The following is a 17,390-nucleotide window of genomic DNA, read 5'->3' as shown; positions in this document are numbered from 1 at the left end:
CTCCAAAGGAAATGAAATACATTTCCTGAGCTTTGAGAACCAGAAACCACTGTTGCTCACCACCTTTGATTAAATTAAGGTGCTGTGAATAGACAGAGCTGAGAAGAAAGATGCTAAAGCAAGGGACTTCAAACAACCAAACCCCATGGGCCCCTTCCCTCGAGGGAATCAGTCGTAACAAGGAAGCTGAATACTTGTCCACCAAACTAGCCGTTTTTATTAAATTCTCTCCGAGTCGAAAAATAAAAACACGGACGTGTAATAGGTGGATACAAGGAACTGAACATTTCTGAGTGCACGCGGATGAGCAACATCAGAGTGACATTAAATCTTCTGACGTGGCGTCTCTCCCCAGCTTGTTCAAGGATTTCCTTAAATGTATGAAAGTGTTAAATACACACTGGTGCGGAGAGGGAGAAAGCCGGGGGCCAAGGGGGCAGGCAGACAGAAGGAGAGCCTGAGCTCCGGTCCCTGGGGTGGGAGGTTAGGGCATAACCGCTCTCCCAGGGCCGCGTGGTTGCAGTGGGGGCTGAAAATGCCAGCCAACACTCCAGGGACGCGGCGTCTGCAGGCACTCCTGGGACAAACACCTCTGATTACAAGATGCGATTTCCCTGAGCGCTCAGAGAACCGCCACCCACCTTGTTTCTATTCATCCTCGTGATGGATTTAGGAGCTTCTTAGAGGCACGTGTTTTTGTGCCTCCGTTTTCCATTTATTGAAAAATCAAAGCTCACAGAAATTAAATACAACCCCACACAATTCGGTGAATCATCTCCAGGAAAACCCCCCGCCTGATTCCTATTCTCCTAGTGCCTGCATCTCTCACTTGTCGAATAAATGTGAAACCAAGGGTAGGGCTGCCAGATGTAGCAAATGAAAAATACGGGACGTGCAGTTAAATGGGAGTTTCAGATAAGTAACAAATGCACATTTGGTATAAACATGTCCTTGGCACTGTTTGGTGCACACTTACGTCTTATCCGTCTGAAATCCACACTTGGTTGGGTGTCTTATATTTTCTCTGGAAACCCTGACCAGAGGAAGAATCTCCGAATATGAGAGAAAGCACGGATGTTCTCTGTCCTTGACGCAAAGAACTGATCCTTCAAGCCCTGTTCCTTCCTCAAACTCCTTCCACCCCAGCCCTGCCTCGGAGCTCCCAGCACGTTCTGGGACCGCGGCTTTTCTCCTCGGATGTCACCTGGGTGGTGGGTGCTGGCTCTCAGCGGCCCCCTGTCTCCCAGGCAGAGGTAGATGTCCGTGCGGAGCTGGCAGTGACCCCTCCCCACCCTCCCCAGGGGACCTGTCCGTCCCCCTGTCCCCCGAGCCACGCACAGGGCGGCCGAGGTTCCAGAAGGACTCCGGTTGCCTACGGTTGCTGTAATAAGCCAGCCAACCAGGTCCACCAAACACTGACGAGCTCGGCACACAGGGCCTTTCTCTTCTGCTCAGGAGCTGCTATTGGCTATTTTAAAACTCACGTATTGCTACTAGTTTTGGTATTTTCAGCAAATAAAATCACAGTGTTGTGGACTTAGTAAACGTTTGTGGAATGAATGAACGGATGAATGAATGAATGGACGAAAAAGTCAAAGTGAGGAAGAGCACAGCTCCCACTGGATCCGGAAGTGACCCTTCCACAGGGAGGCCAGGAGCCCTTTCTGCAAACACTGCCCCCCGGGGATTAGCTTGCGGCTCCAGCAGAAGAAAAGGGACTCCTTCGGGGGCATCCTTTCCTTTTACCTGGCTGCCAATGCTCTCTGCTGCTGTGATGCTGGGGGAGGTGGGCTGCACCCTGTGTCAGGGTCAATCAGAGTTAAAGTCAGCTCAGCTGAGAGTGACAAAGCCCGAAATGAAGGCACCTGCCCGTCCTTCCTAATAGGTGCTTGATGTCTACTGAATGAATCAATGGACGGATGGTGAATGCATCGGTGAATGAATGAATGGATGAATTAATGAATGGGTGGACGGTTGAACGGATGGACGCATTAGAAGGGCAGTGACCATCAGTGTCTCCATTGAGTAAACATCTGTTCACACTTTTCAGCTCCACCCACCATCACAAATCCTCCAAGTAGCAAGAGAAAAGTCAAGCATATCACGGTTATTTTATGAGGAAGTGTTTCTCATTCCTGTCACCCATTTGAGTTCTAAAATGCAGTGCATCCAGGTGCTCACTACTATATGTGAAGCAGATAATCAACAAGGACCTACTGTGCAGCGTGGGGAACTCTGCTCAATATTCCGTCATAACCTACAGGAAAAGAATCTGAAGAAGAATGGATAAGCGCGTGTGTAGCTGAATCACTTTGCTGTATACCTGAAAGTAACACGCGTTGGAAATCAACTACACTCTGAAATAAAAATTAATGAAAGTGAAGCTATTTCCAGAATTTTCTTCGGAAAGCTGTGTATGACTCAGTTCCAACGTGAATTAACATGAGGACGGATCTCTTTTGCTTGGCAACGATTTCCCGCTGCTCCACCAAAGAGGAAATGGAGTTGACAAGTAGTCAGAATGCCCGCTGATGATTACTTACTGAGTGTGGGAGAAAGGATTCGAAACTCAAAGGAAGAACGTGATCAGCTCAGAAATATTCCATTCGTAAATGTCAGTCGACAACTTTACAAAGCTCTGCTGCTGTGATTTTGAAGCTGTCAGTTCTGAAAATTGGATGTAAGAGAATTGGACACTTTAGGAAAGAATTCACTCTTTTAATGGATCATGGCTAGATTTATTTTTAACTTTGGGGAATCTATCTATTACACAAGACAGACATCCTGTGCCAGATTTAAGAGGACCACCAAAAGAAACACTTTGGGGTACACAGAAATTGCCTCCGTAAATTTTAGTATAAAGAGGGTTTCTCTCCTTGGCGGGAAGTTTTGGTTGTTCTGGGCCCCTGATCCTTGGCAGGTGCCTTTGAAGGTGCAGCTGTGTTCAAAGGCTCAAAGGTTCTTTAGTACATGCCCTCTATTCCCCCTACCCCTACCTCATCACCCCAGAAAGCCCTCAGACGCGTCCCCCAGAGCCTCCCACTGTTGGCACAGAAAATAAGGAAGTTGCTTTTCTCCAGGAGCTCAGAGCGGAGGTGTGATGGGGAAGTTGCCTGCCCAGGGTGGTAACTGGACACTTCTCCATTGTTGGCCCCTTCTGGTAGGCGAAGAGCTTTGGTTAACAGCTGAGAGAAATAAAAATCACCTTTTCTGGACTCAGAGACATTCACAGGGGCACTGGCTGGTCCCAGCCGACTCACTGGGCTGCAGACACCAAGTGTCACCCGATGATCGTGTGGGCTGGTGCCCCCAGGCGTGATACCCCACACCCCGAGATGCTGAGATTCGGGAACCTGGGGCCAGAACACCAGGCATGGTACTCCACAAACCGAGATGCTAAGATTCAGGAACCTGGGGCCAGGACACCAGGCGTGATACCCCACACCCCGAGACGCTGAGATTCGGGAACCTGGGGCCAGGACACCAGGCGTGGTACCCCACACCCCGAGATGCTGAGATTCGGGAACCTGGGGCCAGAACACCAGGCATGGTACTCCACAAACCGAGATGCTAAGATTCAGGAACCTGGGGCCAGGACACCAGGCGTGGTACCCCACACCCCGAGACGCTGAGATTCGGGAACCTGGGGCCAGGACACCAGGCGTGGTACCCCACACCCCGAGACGCTGAGATTCGGGAACCTGGGGCCAGGACACCAGGCGTGATACCCCACACCCCGAGATGCTGAGATTCGGGAACCTGGGGCCGGGACACCAGGCGTGGTATGCCACACCCCGAGATGCTGAGATTCACAAAACTGGGGCCAGGACCTCAGAGTCTTCAGCACAAGCTTCTTCACCACCGTGTTGTTGAACACTTTTTGTCAAGAGTCCCGCCGGAGGGGCTCTGGTTTAGCAGAACATCCCTGATGGCCCAGCTCCACGGTCTGCCCTGACACCACTGCCTTCCCACCTGTGCCCTGACATCCGTCACTCCATCCTGCAGCGACATCTGTTACGTCCAGCCCCCTCCCACCCCCTTTCCTGCTAAGCCGTTTTCCCCTTGGAGGCAGAGACAGTGGCAATATTTTCATTGGAATCCAAGGGCCTAGTATAATGCCTGGCACATTGAAAAATGCTCGGAAAATGTTGGTGCTATATTTCACAAAGTTTGAGAAGATTCCAAGAAGACATTTTTCAGAGACTTTAGACAGCCTATTGAATAAAAGGGAAGTAAAAAATAGGATTTCCATTATTTATTAAATTAATGTTTCATTGCTGCTTAAATCACTGTGACTAAGATAAGGTATATATAATCCCTGATATCTTGCTTCCAAAAATAAAACAAAACCGTCTCTCCCGTTCTGGAGGGCAGTTAGTCCTACCATCGATCATTGGCTTAAGAGCACACTGGAAACATTATTTCTGTGGAGGTGGAGTTTTCTAGGCTGTCAAACAGTTAAGACTTCCAGAGCTAAGATATGAGACATGCTTACTTGTGGGTTTGTGAATTTTGTAACCTGACATTTTTACCTTAAGGGGCTGGAACTACGCTTGGCTACAAAATAGCAGGTGTCCCTTATGCACCAAATAAGACTCCCACAAAAGTGCCGACGACTGAAGGGCTCAGCAGGTGCCTCTGGGGGCGGCAAGCCCTGCTGGTTAGGTGTGGTCGGGCTCCTGTCCCAGGGCCCTTCTCTAGAGGCGTGGGCACCTCTGGATTGGACCTCGGAGGCTTGCATCAGAGCAGTGCAGGACAAGGAAGCTGCCCTCCTCTGCACCCCTCCCCACTGCTGAGAGACACCCTCAGACAAAGCCAAGGGAGCCCCCCTTCACAGTGTGAACCAACCAGGACTGCCAGCTGTTAAGGCCCGGCTTAGCTGACGTCAGCAAAGGGAGCGGGAGGCCTCAGCTCCATAGCTGAGAGTCTGGACATATTTGGGTCCAGAAGCTCAGATGACGTCTTTATGACCCAGTGGTCTGTTTCTCCTTCTTCTTGAGTAACTTACCTCCGCAGGATGCCCTCCCGGACTCCAGGCTCCTCCCTCATCTCCTTCCTGGCAGCTCCAGACAAAGGCCCGAGGCGAAAGCGGATTGCACGGCTCGGTCACATGACCGCTTGCCACCCGAGCATGAGGCTGGGGGTGGAGGGCACGCACAGCAGGCCTGGGCGGTGTGTCCACTCCCAGAGCTGAGGGGACACGGCCCAGCCCTCCCAGACGATGGCTCCCCAGACGGGCTCGGGCGGCTAGAGAGGCTGGGGGTTGCAGCAGAGACCCCACCCAGCACGCCAGCTGGGGCCTTGTGCAGACACACAGGCCGGCTCACCTCTGCCAGTGGTCCCTACAGGCCCGCATCGGTGCTTGCTCCTCTAACTCACCACGGTCACCTGCTGTGTCATCTCAGGGAAGCTGTAGCTTTCATCATTCCCTGCTGACGCAGTGGTAAAGAATCCGCCTGCCAATGCAGGAGAAGTGGGTTCGATCCCTGGGTTGGGAAGATCCCCTGGAGAAGGAAGTGGCAACCCACTCTAATATTCCTGCCTGGGAAATCCCACAGACAGAGGAGTCTGGGGTCAGAGTCCATGGGGTCGCGGTGTCGGACCTGACTTAGCGATTGAGCAACAAACAAAACAAGCTTAGATTTATTTCACAAATATGAAGAGCTATCTTTTGGACCATCTGATCTTTGCTCATTGATTTTTACTGCTATGCTATGCATCATAATAAAATTTCTAATAAAATAATTGGAGTAAATTCACTTATCTTTTCTTTATTTCTTCTTCCATTTTTCTTTTCTCTGCCCTGTTTTGTTATCTTCTTTCTCTGCCTCCCTCCAAGTGTCTGAACAGTTCTAGCAACACTGGCAGGCTGGCTTGAGTTTTTACTGGACTAATGGAGAGGATGGATGGACAGATGGATGTATGGACAGACCGAAGGATGGAGGGAGGGGTGATGGAAGAACGTGGCAGGGTGGGGAGGGGGAGAAAGATGCAGAGAAGGAGGAAGGGATGGACGGGAAAATGGGTGACGCGCTGGTTGGATGGACGGAGGGAGGGGGGGACGGACAGTCAGCCAGCCACGAAGAGTGATGCACAGTTTAATGGCTCACATTGATGCACTGTTGGCTCAACGAGGGAACAAGCCGAACAAGTCTGAGCGGCTGGGAGGCCCAGCTTGCCTTTGGTGGACGAGAGGGCCACGGCAGAGTCTGCTCGCTGTTGGCAATGGGCCTCGGAGATGGAAGGCTCCCCTCTCGGGGCACGGCTGAACTCTTGAAGCCTGTTTTCCGGAACCATCTTGAGTACTTTATATGGCATGAGAGAAGGTTTCTTCCAAGAGCAAAAGCTGGCTTTAGAAGCACCTGTATGTCTGTGCTCTTGGTCCTAACGTCGTGTTTGGCAGCTGAGGCCAGCTTTAGGGCAAGAAGTCTTCTGCTCTGCTGTCAATCCAGGCTGAGGGTGAGCAGGCTCCAGGAGGTCTGCTCCACTGTGAATCCAGGCTGAGTATGAGCGGGCTCCAGGCCTGCTCCACTGTGGGTCTGAGCTGAGGGTGAGTGGGCTCCAGACCTGCTCTGCTGTGGGTCTGAGTTGAGGGTGAGTGGGCTCCAGACCTGCTCCGCTGTGGGTCGGGGCTGTGGTTCTGGGCTGAGGGTGCATGAGCTCCAGGAGGCCTGCTCTGCTATAGGTCTGTGGAGGGTGGCAGGCCTCCTCTGCTGTGAGTCTGAGCTGTGGATCTGGGCTGAGGGTGAGCGGGCTCCAGGAGGCTTGCTCCACTGTGGATCTGAGCTGAGGGTCTGAGCTGAGCTTGACTGGGCTCCAGGATGCTTGCTCCGCTGTGGGTCTGAGCTGAGGGTGAGCAGGCTCCAGAAAGCCTGCTCCGCTATAGGTCTGTAGAGGGTGGCAGGCCTCCTCTGCTGTGAGTCTGAGCTGAGGGTCTGAGCTGAGGGTGAGCGGGCTCCTGGAAGCCTGCTCGACTGTGGATCTGGGCTGTGGTTCTGGGCTGAGGGTGAGCGGGTTCCAGGAGGAAGGCGCTGGGAGGTGGGGTGTTGTCCGGACAGTCTCATGACTGATTCTTTGCTGCTGCTTTTTGTTAAAAGAACAAAGCCTGTTTTCTGCAGAGCCTCCCTCTCCCCTGGGTGCTGAAGGAGTGGATCTTACCAACTCGCCCAGGGCGGCTGGGTTGACCCTACTCAAGCATCTATCTAGGGGCAGACAAGGATGTGGGGGGAGGCGGGGGCGCAGACTAGGGAAGAGGAAGGGTGTGGCTCTTTGCAATACAGCCCGCCCGCCAGACCGCAGGAAAACAGTGATTTGGCGGGAGGGGCTCTCTGGCTTGGTTTCCACCAGACAGGCTTCAGGATTCCCAAACCTGTTAATGAAATCCTCGTTATGAAGCAGAGCACAGTGACGGGCGTGTTTTCCCACCGGGACCCAATTATAATTGGGGTTGGCTCTGCTCTCTATGCCTTCACCATCAAAACGTGTGACCAGGACGAATAATAGAACAAACAGGCAGAGAGGTAAAAGCTGTGAAGTCTTTGCCACCATTTAAAATCCCAGGGCTCTAAGTCCTGTAAAAAGAAAAAAAAAAGCCATTTATGAACTGTACACATTCTTTACAAATTGGGCACCAAGATCTGAATCTACCAAACACATGTTTAACCTAAGCTAATGAGCTGGCAAGAATAAACTTCAACCATGCACTGACTCAACTGCCGGTTTTCATTTTTTGCTAGCCTTTAGGTGGATAACTTTGGATGGCTGCAGAACATTAATCTTTTCTCTCAATAATTCTCTTATGGGGCAGATCCACTTGAAATAATTTCTTTGTTTTTGAGTTCCAAGGTAGAATTCTCAAAACCCATCATGGCAGTGCAGAGATATTGGAAACTTTGTATAAGGACCCAGTTCTGGTTTGTCTTTTCTTGGTCCCACTACAAGAGCCTCTGAGAGTCACAAGCTCCATATGGAATGAGCTGAGCTTAGCTGCCTGTAGACTCAGAGAGCCTCAAAGCCTTGAAAGTTAGCCTCAGATCGAGGACTCTGCTTCCTGTAAATTCCACTGGAGTTTCATCCTCTCAGTAAGCCTGTGCTTGTGCTAAGCTGTTCAGTCAGTCGTGTCTGACTCTTTGTTACCCCATGACTGCAGCCCGCTGGGCTCCTCTGTCCACGGGGCTCCCCAGGCATGAATACTGCAGCGGGTCCCCACGCCCTTCTCCAGGGGATCTTCACGACCCAGGGGTCAAACTAGGTCTCCTGCGTTGCAGGCAGATTCTTTACCAGCTGAGCTACCAGGGAAGCCCCTCAGTAATCCTATGAAGCATGGAATAAAATTAGGTCTGTTTTCCAAGTGAGGAAACAGAGGCTCAGAGACGTTCAGCACTTTGCTCGTGGTCACACAGCTCGAAGCCCAGGTGGACCTGAATCCAGGACCCCTCGTTAATGTGCAGAACAGGGGGAGGGAGATGTCCACAGCTGGGCAAGGACTCATGGAGAGGCCACCCCGCGGCAGCTGCGTGCCTGGCCTGGCCAGAAAGGCCCTGTGGGCTGGGCAGGAGGCAGGAGGATACTCAGGGGGACTGGGGGGACGAAGATGGCCCCTCATCTCCTCCAGGCCCCTCCTCTGTGTCTCCTCCTCCCTAGCAGGCTTCCGAGCTGGCTCTCGGCTACTTTTGCAAAAGAGGTGTTTCCTTTGGAGTTCGCCCCTGGGGCACTCATCTGTAGAGTTCTAGAAGTTTCTTAATTAAAGAAAGGAAATATGTGAATTTCACTGGACTCTAGGCAAGGAGCCAAGGCTGAAAAGTCCTGATTGCTGCTATGGTGTATTAACTCTGGAAATGACATCTCTAGTATTTTCAGTTCCCAGAAGTTGATTCCTAAGAGCAGTGAGGCTCATGCGGGGGCGGGGCGGGGGGTGCGGGGGGGCAGGGCTGGGGGGTAGGATCTCAAGCGACTTGCAGGCAGGGCTGGGGGGTAGGATCTCAAGCGACTTGGAGGCAGGGCTGGGAGTTGAGCCGAGAAGGGGCCTGTGTCACCACAGGGGCTTCCACCAACTGGGACTTCCGACGGGAGAGGCGGGAAGTGTGGGTCTCACGGGATCTCGGGCAGTTCTGGCGGCTTAGTCTCATGGCTGAAGTTTCTCCTGCTTCAGTGTCTTGTCGACACATGGAGCAGACTGCTGCGATGGGCTGGCTACTCTCTGGGGTCACAGACCAGCCGCCTCGGCCTCGAGATGCTGTTGGAGACAGGATCTCCAGGCCAGCTGGATTCTACCTAGATCTCCGGTGATCCAGGGGCACGTGAGCCTCTGAAAGGCGTTGTCCTAGGCTCCTGGGTGCTCCCAAGTCAGCAGGCACCAGCCTCGATTGTTTATGGAAGCCAGAGAAACAGAGCATCCTTTCCTAGGAGCCCAGGACTGCCCCCGTGGGCTCCCCGCGAGCTGCCCTCGGGCTGGGTCCTCCAGCCCTTCCCCCCCAGCGTGACCTCTGCTGCTTCCCTTGTGCCCCAGTCGGGCTCCCTCGGCCTGCACGGCTCACACCATCCTCCTCCTCCAGCGTCTGCCTCTCCCCCAGCTCTGCACCCCGGGAGGACGCTTGGCTGAGTCCTCACCCCACCCCGCTCTGCTTCTCAGCTGGTCGATCAGACACCGAGGGCAGGACACGCTTCCTCCTTTTACAGACCTGCACCTCTGTACAGAGCTGGGCTCGCAGGCTGCACTCCATGGAGACAAAGGATGAGATGTCCTTGCAAACCCCGGAGTGAGGGGCATCTGGCCCGGAGCCCGTCAAGCGCTGATTCGCGGATGCGACTGGATTATTCAGTAGCCTCCTCTGGTTACTGTTTCCAAATGAGAAAGTGAAAGCGTATCTGTCAGCGCTCACAACAGCAGCAACCACTGGTGGGGTGGGGCGGGGGCTGGGGGCGCGGGAGTCGTTGTGGGAATTCAGATCCTGAGGGTTATGTCCTGTCCTGTGTTCGTCTCCGGGGCAGCGCTGACCACTCCTGTTAGGACGGAGCCTCCCGCGTGGAGTCGCACTTGTTATCAGCAGGCCTTGCTTTTCCAGCTTCTGAAGGTTGCCTACACTCCTTGGCTCACAGACCCTGATGTCCTTCCGCCTTCTCACGTCCAACACTGCACTTTTCCTTTCACTCTAACCCTCCCCATCGCTTATAGGGACCCTTTTGATTGCAATGGGCCCTTCTAGATAATCCGGGACGATGTCTCCACCTCAGGGGCCTTGACCTAACTACATCTGCAAACCCCACTTTGCCGGGTGAGGTCCCAGAGCCACAGGTTCAGGGTTGGAGAGTTGGTCTCCTCGGGGCTGTCATTCTGCCCACAACTCACGGCCCACGGACGTTCCACGGAGCAAAGCCTCGGGCGTCCAGGACCCAGCGCTGACTGGGAGCTCTCCTCGGGCACTGCCTGTCCTCTGTGAGGCCGCCCCCGTGCAGCACCCGCTCTGCGCTGTCAGAGGCCAGCCGCCCACCGTCTGCTTTCTAAATCGAAGTGCAGCTGATGCATAATGCTGTGTTAGTTTCAGCCGTACAGCAAATCACTCAGTTATACATGCCAACGTGTATCTATTTCCAGAGTCTTTCCTCTTACAGACTGTTACACGATACTGACTATAGTTTCCTGTGTTATACAGTGGGTCCTTGTTGATTATTTTATATCCAGTAGTGCCCATGTGTTAATCCCAAGCTTCTAATTTATCCCTCCCTCCCTTCCCTTTTGGCAATCCTGTTTGTTTTCCGCATCTGCGGATCTGTTTCTGTTTTGTAAATGAGTTCCTCTGTGTTGTTTTTTATTCCGCATGTAAGTGGCACCGAGCGATAGTTCTCCCCTCCGTCTGATTTCCTTCGCTTCCTGTGATGGTCTCGTTGCTACAAACAGCATCGTTTCGTTCCTTTTTACGCCCGGTTCCCTCGTCTTCTCTACAGATCGCTTGTCTCTGCCTCGTCTCTCTGCGCTTCCTCCCGTCCCTCTGAACACCTGCTGAGCAGGCTCCTCGGGACCGTCCACCTTCTCACGGGAGGAGCTTGGTTTCGGGGCCTGCACCACCCGTTGCCGTTCCCAGCTCAGCTGCAGCCTTGGTGGAGCGCAGCGGGTAGAAGTGGCGTCTCCTCGGCTCTTCTAGGACGGCTCACGTCCAGCTGTGTCGCTGCGGCCGTCACCAGTAGCTGCCGCCGAGCTTCCGCGTCCCGGGTGCGAGTGGCCGCACAGAGGTGCTGACCCGAGGCTTCCAACAGGAGGGGAGGAGAAGGGGAAATCCAAACCAGGGCCCATCACAGAGGACGGTGGCCTTGCCCACTGCCAGAGCTTTCTTGTGCTGAGAAAAAAAGACGACGGTTTCTTTCTTTTTGGTTTTGCTGTTGCTGTTGTTATTCTGCCTCACTCCTTTTTTCAATGAAATGCTGCTGTTTTTCATCAGGAGCTCCGTGGGCGTTTGGCAGGCCCACCCCTCCCTCTGCAGCACGCCCCTCTCTGCAGGAGATCCAGGGTCCCCAGAGCTGCCTCACCCCCATTATTGTGAAAACACCCCCAGATGTCTCCAGATGTCTGAAAACCTGACCACGGGGTCCTTGAGAGTCTGCCTGCTCTGGGCTATCAGTAAAACTTAATATTTTCGAAAACTTTCTTTTCCCTAATAAGGGAGTAGGAGGGAAGATTTTAATTCAACTGCTGGTTAACTAGCATGAACCGTATCCCTCCTGGAGTGGTGGCCTTTTGCAGAAGGCAGTTCTGGGTGTTTCCTGCACTTTGGGCTGCCTGGGTAAAAGAACCTGCCTGCCAATGCAGGACATGTAAGAGACACAAGTTCAATCCCTGGGTCAGGGCAGGCAAACCACTCCAGTATTCTTGCCTGGAGAATGCCATGGGCAGAGGATCCTGGTGAGCTAAAATCCATGGGATTGCAAACAGTCGGACACGGAGCATGCACACCTGCCCTTTGAGGCCAAGTTCACAGATGCTCGGCTCTGAGCTGGAGCCACATTCAGGAATCAGCCCAGAAGTGATCACAGGCTGGTCCAGTGCTTACTTTTTGGGAAAAAAATTACTCATTTTATGAGTTCTTAATAAGAAACACACACACACACACACGCTTTTAAAAATATACCCAGTTCCTTAGAAGTCCTCTGAAATGGCAACAGGAAGGTCGAGATGAGCCAGGCCGCTTGAATCAATGCCATCCTGTGAGCAAAGCTTGACGACGGACAAAGCATACCACTCACTCCCCAGTCCCCAGGGCATGTGCTTTGCCAGCTGCTCTGCTTCCAGGCAGGCGAGGGTGTACAGACACACACACACACACACACACACACACCCCTTTTCATTTTGGAAAGCGGCTGCGATCCCACATGGGGCCCCTTGAGCCCATTCTCTGCGATTCAGCTCAGAGGCTCAAGGTCCCCACCTACGGCCTGGCCTGCCGCTGCGCCCACTCCCACCCAGTGCAGACGTCGCCCTCCCAGCCAGGGTGTGTGTCCCTTCTTTGGGTGGACTGGACCTGCACGTCTTTGTTTCTGTAGCAGGGCAGGTAATGGCAGGAAGCGCAGGGATGAGTCCCCCTGCTCCCACTTCCAGGCGGGGTGCTCGCTCAGTGCTCTCTGGAGACTTGGGACGGCTGCAGACCCAGCGGGCACAGAATCGTCCAGAAGGCTGCAGGGGCCTGTGTAGCTCCTCACATCACACCTGCCAGCGGGGTGGGACACCCTGGCTGCTTCCCTCTGAATGCTCTCTCCTGCCATGGCCCAGACTCCGGGGAGCCCACGGTGCTTGCCCCACGGGGCTCAGCTGTGCGGCCTGACTCTGGGCGTCTGTCTGCCGGAGGCCTTACCTCTCAGGTCTGCATCTGATGGGCTGTCGCTGCAGAGAGTGCTGTCAGGGGAGCAGGGGTGTCTGCCATGCACCCAAAAGTAGGGCGTGGGATCCACACCCTGGCATGTGTCTGAAGTGACCCTGTGATGTCACGCTTAGGAGAGTTCATCATGCATGACAGGTTTTCCCAGCCTTGAGCCAAAAATAGTTATTTGCACTTAATGGTGTTTCTGAAGCTTGACACATCTTTACACACCAGGGTGATGGGCTCAGCAGACCAGAGGTCAGGTACCCATGTTCTTACCTGGGCCACTGTATACCCGCCAGCCAGGTGAGGATGGGCCGGGGTGGGCTGAGGGAGCGGGAGACAGCAGTGCCCCAAGTCTGGCACAGGGGGCCCCATGGGAGACAGAGGTGCCCCGCGTCTGACACAGGTGGGTCCCTATGGGAGAGAGAGGTGCCCTGCGTCTGGCATGGCTGGACCCCCATGGGAGAGAGAGGTGCCCCGCGTCTGGCATGGCTGGGCTCCTGTGGGAGAAAGAGGTGCCCTGCATCTGGCATGGCTGGGCCCCCGTGGGAGAGACAGGTGCCCTGCGTCTGGCATAGGGGGGCCCCCATGGGAGAGAGAGGTGCCCTGCGTCTGGCATGGCTGGACCCCCATGGGAGAGAGGTGCCCTGCGTCTGGCATGGCTGGCCCCCATGGGAGAGAGAGGTGCCCTGCGCCTGGCACGGCTTGACCCCCGCACATACGCCTGCTTGATCACACTGTGGGCGGGGGCGGGGGCGGGGCCCAGGAGCACCAGTTGATTCCCGTGTTTACTGGTCTGGGTAGGCGTGGTAACTGTTGGGGGATTTCCCACAAGTCTTTTCCTCTAATCTGCTTCCTTCCAGCTCTCTGCAAGTGTCCCACAGGTAAGGGGTCGGGGGGAGTCACTGGGTGGAGCTCCCAGGAGCTAGCCTGTCACCCCAGTTCCCCTCCACCCCGGCCCTACCTAGCTCTCATGGGGTTTAGTCCTGCCTGAAATCCCTGCAAATCCAAGAGAATGTTTCCGGCAGCCAGTTAAGTGTGTGTACAGATGCTCTGGGCGAGTCTGGGAGACCCGCCGGGTGTCCAGGCCCTCGTCACTCAGCGCCCTGCGGTCTCCTTGGGGTGCTGTTTCTGGAGATGATCAGATCTCTACGCCATCTGGGAAGCCTCGGAACCGCTGCATCTGAAAGATGGATTTACACTTCGCAAGGCTTAGGATGGGACTCAGCCTCCAGCCCTCCCTTGCCGGGATTCAGCCCATGCTATTAAAGCCAGAGCTTGAAGACCTGGGCTGAGCGGTCTTGTCATCAAGGACACGGGCATTCTGAAATCCACAGAAATGGCACAGGCTAGAGCCAGAGGTGACGGGTCTGCGTCCTGGACACCCGATCATTCCATCCGTCTCCTTTCGCATCTGAAAATGCAGGTGGTCTTACTGGGAAGGCTGAGCGTGTTAGTGCTTCTTACATTTTTGTCCCAACGCAGCTCTACGAACGAGGGCCGTCAACCCAGCCCCGACCTGTTGCGTCCATTTAATTAAGTGTCAGCTCAAGCGAGTGGCAGTTTCCACCTGAGTGGCACTTTGGCCGGCTCTGCTCCCTGTCCTTGTTCTGGTGGGGCTTCCCCTTTCTTTTTATAACCCACAGATTTTCCCAAATCAGTTATTTCTGAAGGACAACGTGCTGGTCATTAGATCCGTCACTGAGAAAAGATCACGTTGTTGCTGGAAGCTCTGTCTCCAGGGGTGCTGCCCACGCAGTTTGCAAACTGGCCCCTAAGAAGGTTCTGCAGGCTCTGGGTTTGGTTCTCAGTAAAGGAAAAGGAGAACATGTCCTACACTTCTCTTTGAGGTCAAGAATTTCAACTTAGGCCAAATGGTTTAGTGGCGAAGTGGGTATAATGCTGGCCAGGGGTCCCTCGGGGGTCCCTGGGGGCTTGGTTTCAAGAACAGGAGTCAGGGGCTGGGGTCCCGCGGGAAGCCCCAGAGCCCAGGGTTGCCTGCCTGCGAACCTGGGGGCCCTCCCTCCCCCTGTGCAGGCCCTGGACGCTGTTCCTGAGAAAGGCTGCATCTCGGGTCTGGGCTGCCTGTGACATGCAGGCTGGATCTGAGTGGATCCGGGTGGAGCCAGGTGGATCCGGGTGCAGTTGCTGGGCCCAGGGCAGCTGATGGGGTGGGGAGAGTTGGGTGAGCACAGCGTGGACGTCAGGGGCCCAGAGCCCAGAAGGCGCTTCAGAAACTCGGGTCAGGCAGGCACGGCTGCCGGAGCCAGGCCTGGGAGGACAGGAGCCGTGGGCTCTGGTGCCGAAGGGTCAGACCGGCCTCCAGGGCGGGCGGGGCGCTGAAGGCAGGAGGCCACCCTCCCCCGAATGGCCAGGCAGGCGGGCGGCTGGCCTGCAGTTCCTCACGACGGTGGGTCTCCTGGTTTACGATTGGTTTTCACTCTGCCAGGCAGCCCAAGCCATCCCACGGTGACAGGGAGCCCTCTGCACGGTGCCCGCGTTAGATGGACGGCTCTCTCAGGGCCCCACTGCCCCTGCAGCAGGAAGAGCATCCGGCCTGAAGCGGGCTTCGGGCCTCGGCGAGTCTGGGCTCTGCCCTCAGAGGGCTGGGCGGGAACCACCCCAGCCTCACAGAGCTGCAGGAGCCTGGTGCTTCATTGGCCCATGTGTCATCGAGTTTCCCACACCGCATCAGCAGCGATTTCCCCAGGATTTATAACAGAGAACGCCTCTGCCCCAGAGACAAGGCTCTCGACCCCAGCCTGAACCAAGCAGAGGTTTCACCAGCCTGGGAGAAGTGACAGCCGTTGGGGTCCTGCAGGCCCCTGTCCTGGGCCTCACTGGCCCGGCTGTGATGTGGGCTGTGAAGAGCTCTGAGCTCAGGGTCACCGCTATCCCCAGCCCGCGGGTGGGTGGGTCCTGGCAGGAGGGGGAGCCAGGAGGAGCCCCCTCACAGGCACGGACCTGTATAGACAGCCCGGACCCCAAGACAAAGGCCAGGGGTCTGCCCCCCAGACTCTCCTTGCAGCAGAGCCTGAGGCACAGGGCGGTGGGGGCCCAGGGCACAGGGCAGGACCTCCACACCCTGCCTGGCGCGGAAACCCCGCATTTTTCTGATCTGACGATGGACAAAGACAAACCATGGCCCGGAGCCTTGAGGCCTGAGTTTTAACAAACATTGCCGGGGAAGCCCGAACCCCTGGTTCCCTCCTCACTCCCTCCTCACTCCCCCGGGAAGCGGGCAAGGCGCTGCTCTAACCTTGCAGGCCAGCCTGCTGCTTCTTTAACACCACACTTCTGCTCAGGTCCCCGTGACTAGACAGAGACGCCGGGGTACGACCCGGGGAGGGGCAGGGCACCCAGCCCAGCGGGGTCTCCACCACCCGCCCGGGGACAGCCCTCCCTCTGGAAGGCCCTCTTCCTACCCTGACCCTCCAGGCTCCAGAGTTCCCAGCAGAGGGGTCCGCGGGGAAGGCGGGTCTGGGGAGCCTGCACTGTGTTCTCCAGGAGCAGCCGGCCCCAAGCTGCCCTCCGACAGCTGGAGGCCCCGCCCGACCCGCAGCCAAAAACAACAGAGGCCCTGACGTCACTGGGCACTTACCTGGCATGGACGGCCACTGCTTTTTTTTTCCTGTTTTTACTTTTAATGATGACTAACATGTCACATTGGAGAAGGAAATGGCAACCCACTCCAGTGTTCTTGCCTGGAGAATCCCAGGGGCAGGGAAGCCTGGTGGGCTGCCGTCTACGGGGTCACACAGAGTCGGACACGACTGAAGTGACTTAGCAGCAACATGTCATATGATGTACTCACAAATGAGGAGGAAATGATCAGATCCTAGGTTGAACTTCTTTTAGTGGGAAACATAATCCCTGGGACCAGAGTCTTTTTAAAACAGGTTCTTCCATTTTATTTATTTGTTCACTGGCTGCACTGACCCTTCGTCGTGGCTTGCGAGCTTGCTCTAGCTGCCGTGTGAGGGCTTCTCAGCGCCCGTGGCGTCTCCTGCTGCGGCCCAAGGGCTCCAGAGTGGGTGGGACTCGGTACTTGCCGGGTGGGACTCGGTACTTGCTGGGTTCAGGCTTAGTTGCCCTGCAGTATGTGGGATCTTAGTTCCCGGACCAGGGATAGAACCTGTGTCCCCTGCAGACAGATTCTTAACCACTGGACCACCAGGGACATCCCTGAAACAGATTCTTACAATGACTTTATTAAGGCATGTTCTACATATTATAAAATACACTTATTTCCAGTGTATGATTCAGTAATTTTTGAGTCACTTTGCTAAGTTATGCAGCTGTTGCCATAAATTAGTTTTAGAACCTGTCTATCGCCCAGTGAGATCCCTCACGTACATTTATAGTTAACTCCCGTCCACCTCCCTTGCCTTTTCAGGACAATCCGTCTACATGGAGCTGCAGTGCGTGGGGTCTTGAGTCTGGCTTCTCTCACTTGGCCTCATGTTTGAGGTTTGTTCGTGTGATAACATGTATCAGATACTCAATCCTTTTTATTGCTGAGCAGTAGTTCATTGTATG

General features: G+C 54.9%; 1 protein-coding gene across 1 annotated transcript; it reads right to left on the bottom strand.

Annotated features, from left to right (window-relative positions):
* Positions 1–5,699: 5,699 nt before the first annotated feature.
* Positions 5,700–11,277, bottom strand: LOC102405512. The gene is made up of 2 exons (XM_006061365.4): positions 9,681–11,277; positions 5,700–7,571 (listed from the first exon to the last, which is right to left on the bottom strand). Exon 2 carries the CDS (start codon positions 7,546–7,548, stop codon positions 6,385–6,387), a length of 1,164 nt encoding a protein of 387 aa, XP_006061427.4. The 5' UTR covers positions 7,549–7,571; positions 9,681–11,277; the 3' UTR covers positions 5,700–6,384.
* Between the last annotated feature and the right edge of the window lie 6,113 nt (positions 11,278–17,390).

Source organism: Bubalus bubalis, chromosome 10, assembly GCF_019923935.1.
Source record: "Bubalus bubalis isolate 160015118507 breed Murrah chromosome 10, NDDB_SH_1, whole genome shotgun sequence".
Classification (NCBI taxonomy): domain Eukaryota; kingdom Metazoa; phylum Chordata; class Mammalia; order Artiodactyla; family Bovidae; genus Bubalus; species Bubalus bubalis.
Note: the sequence above shows the minus strand (reverse complement) of the source record. Positions and strands in the feature narration are given on the sequence as shown.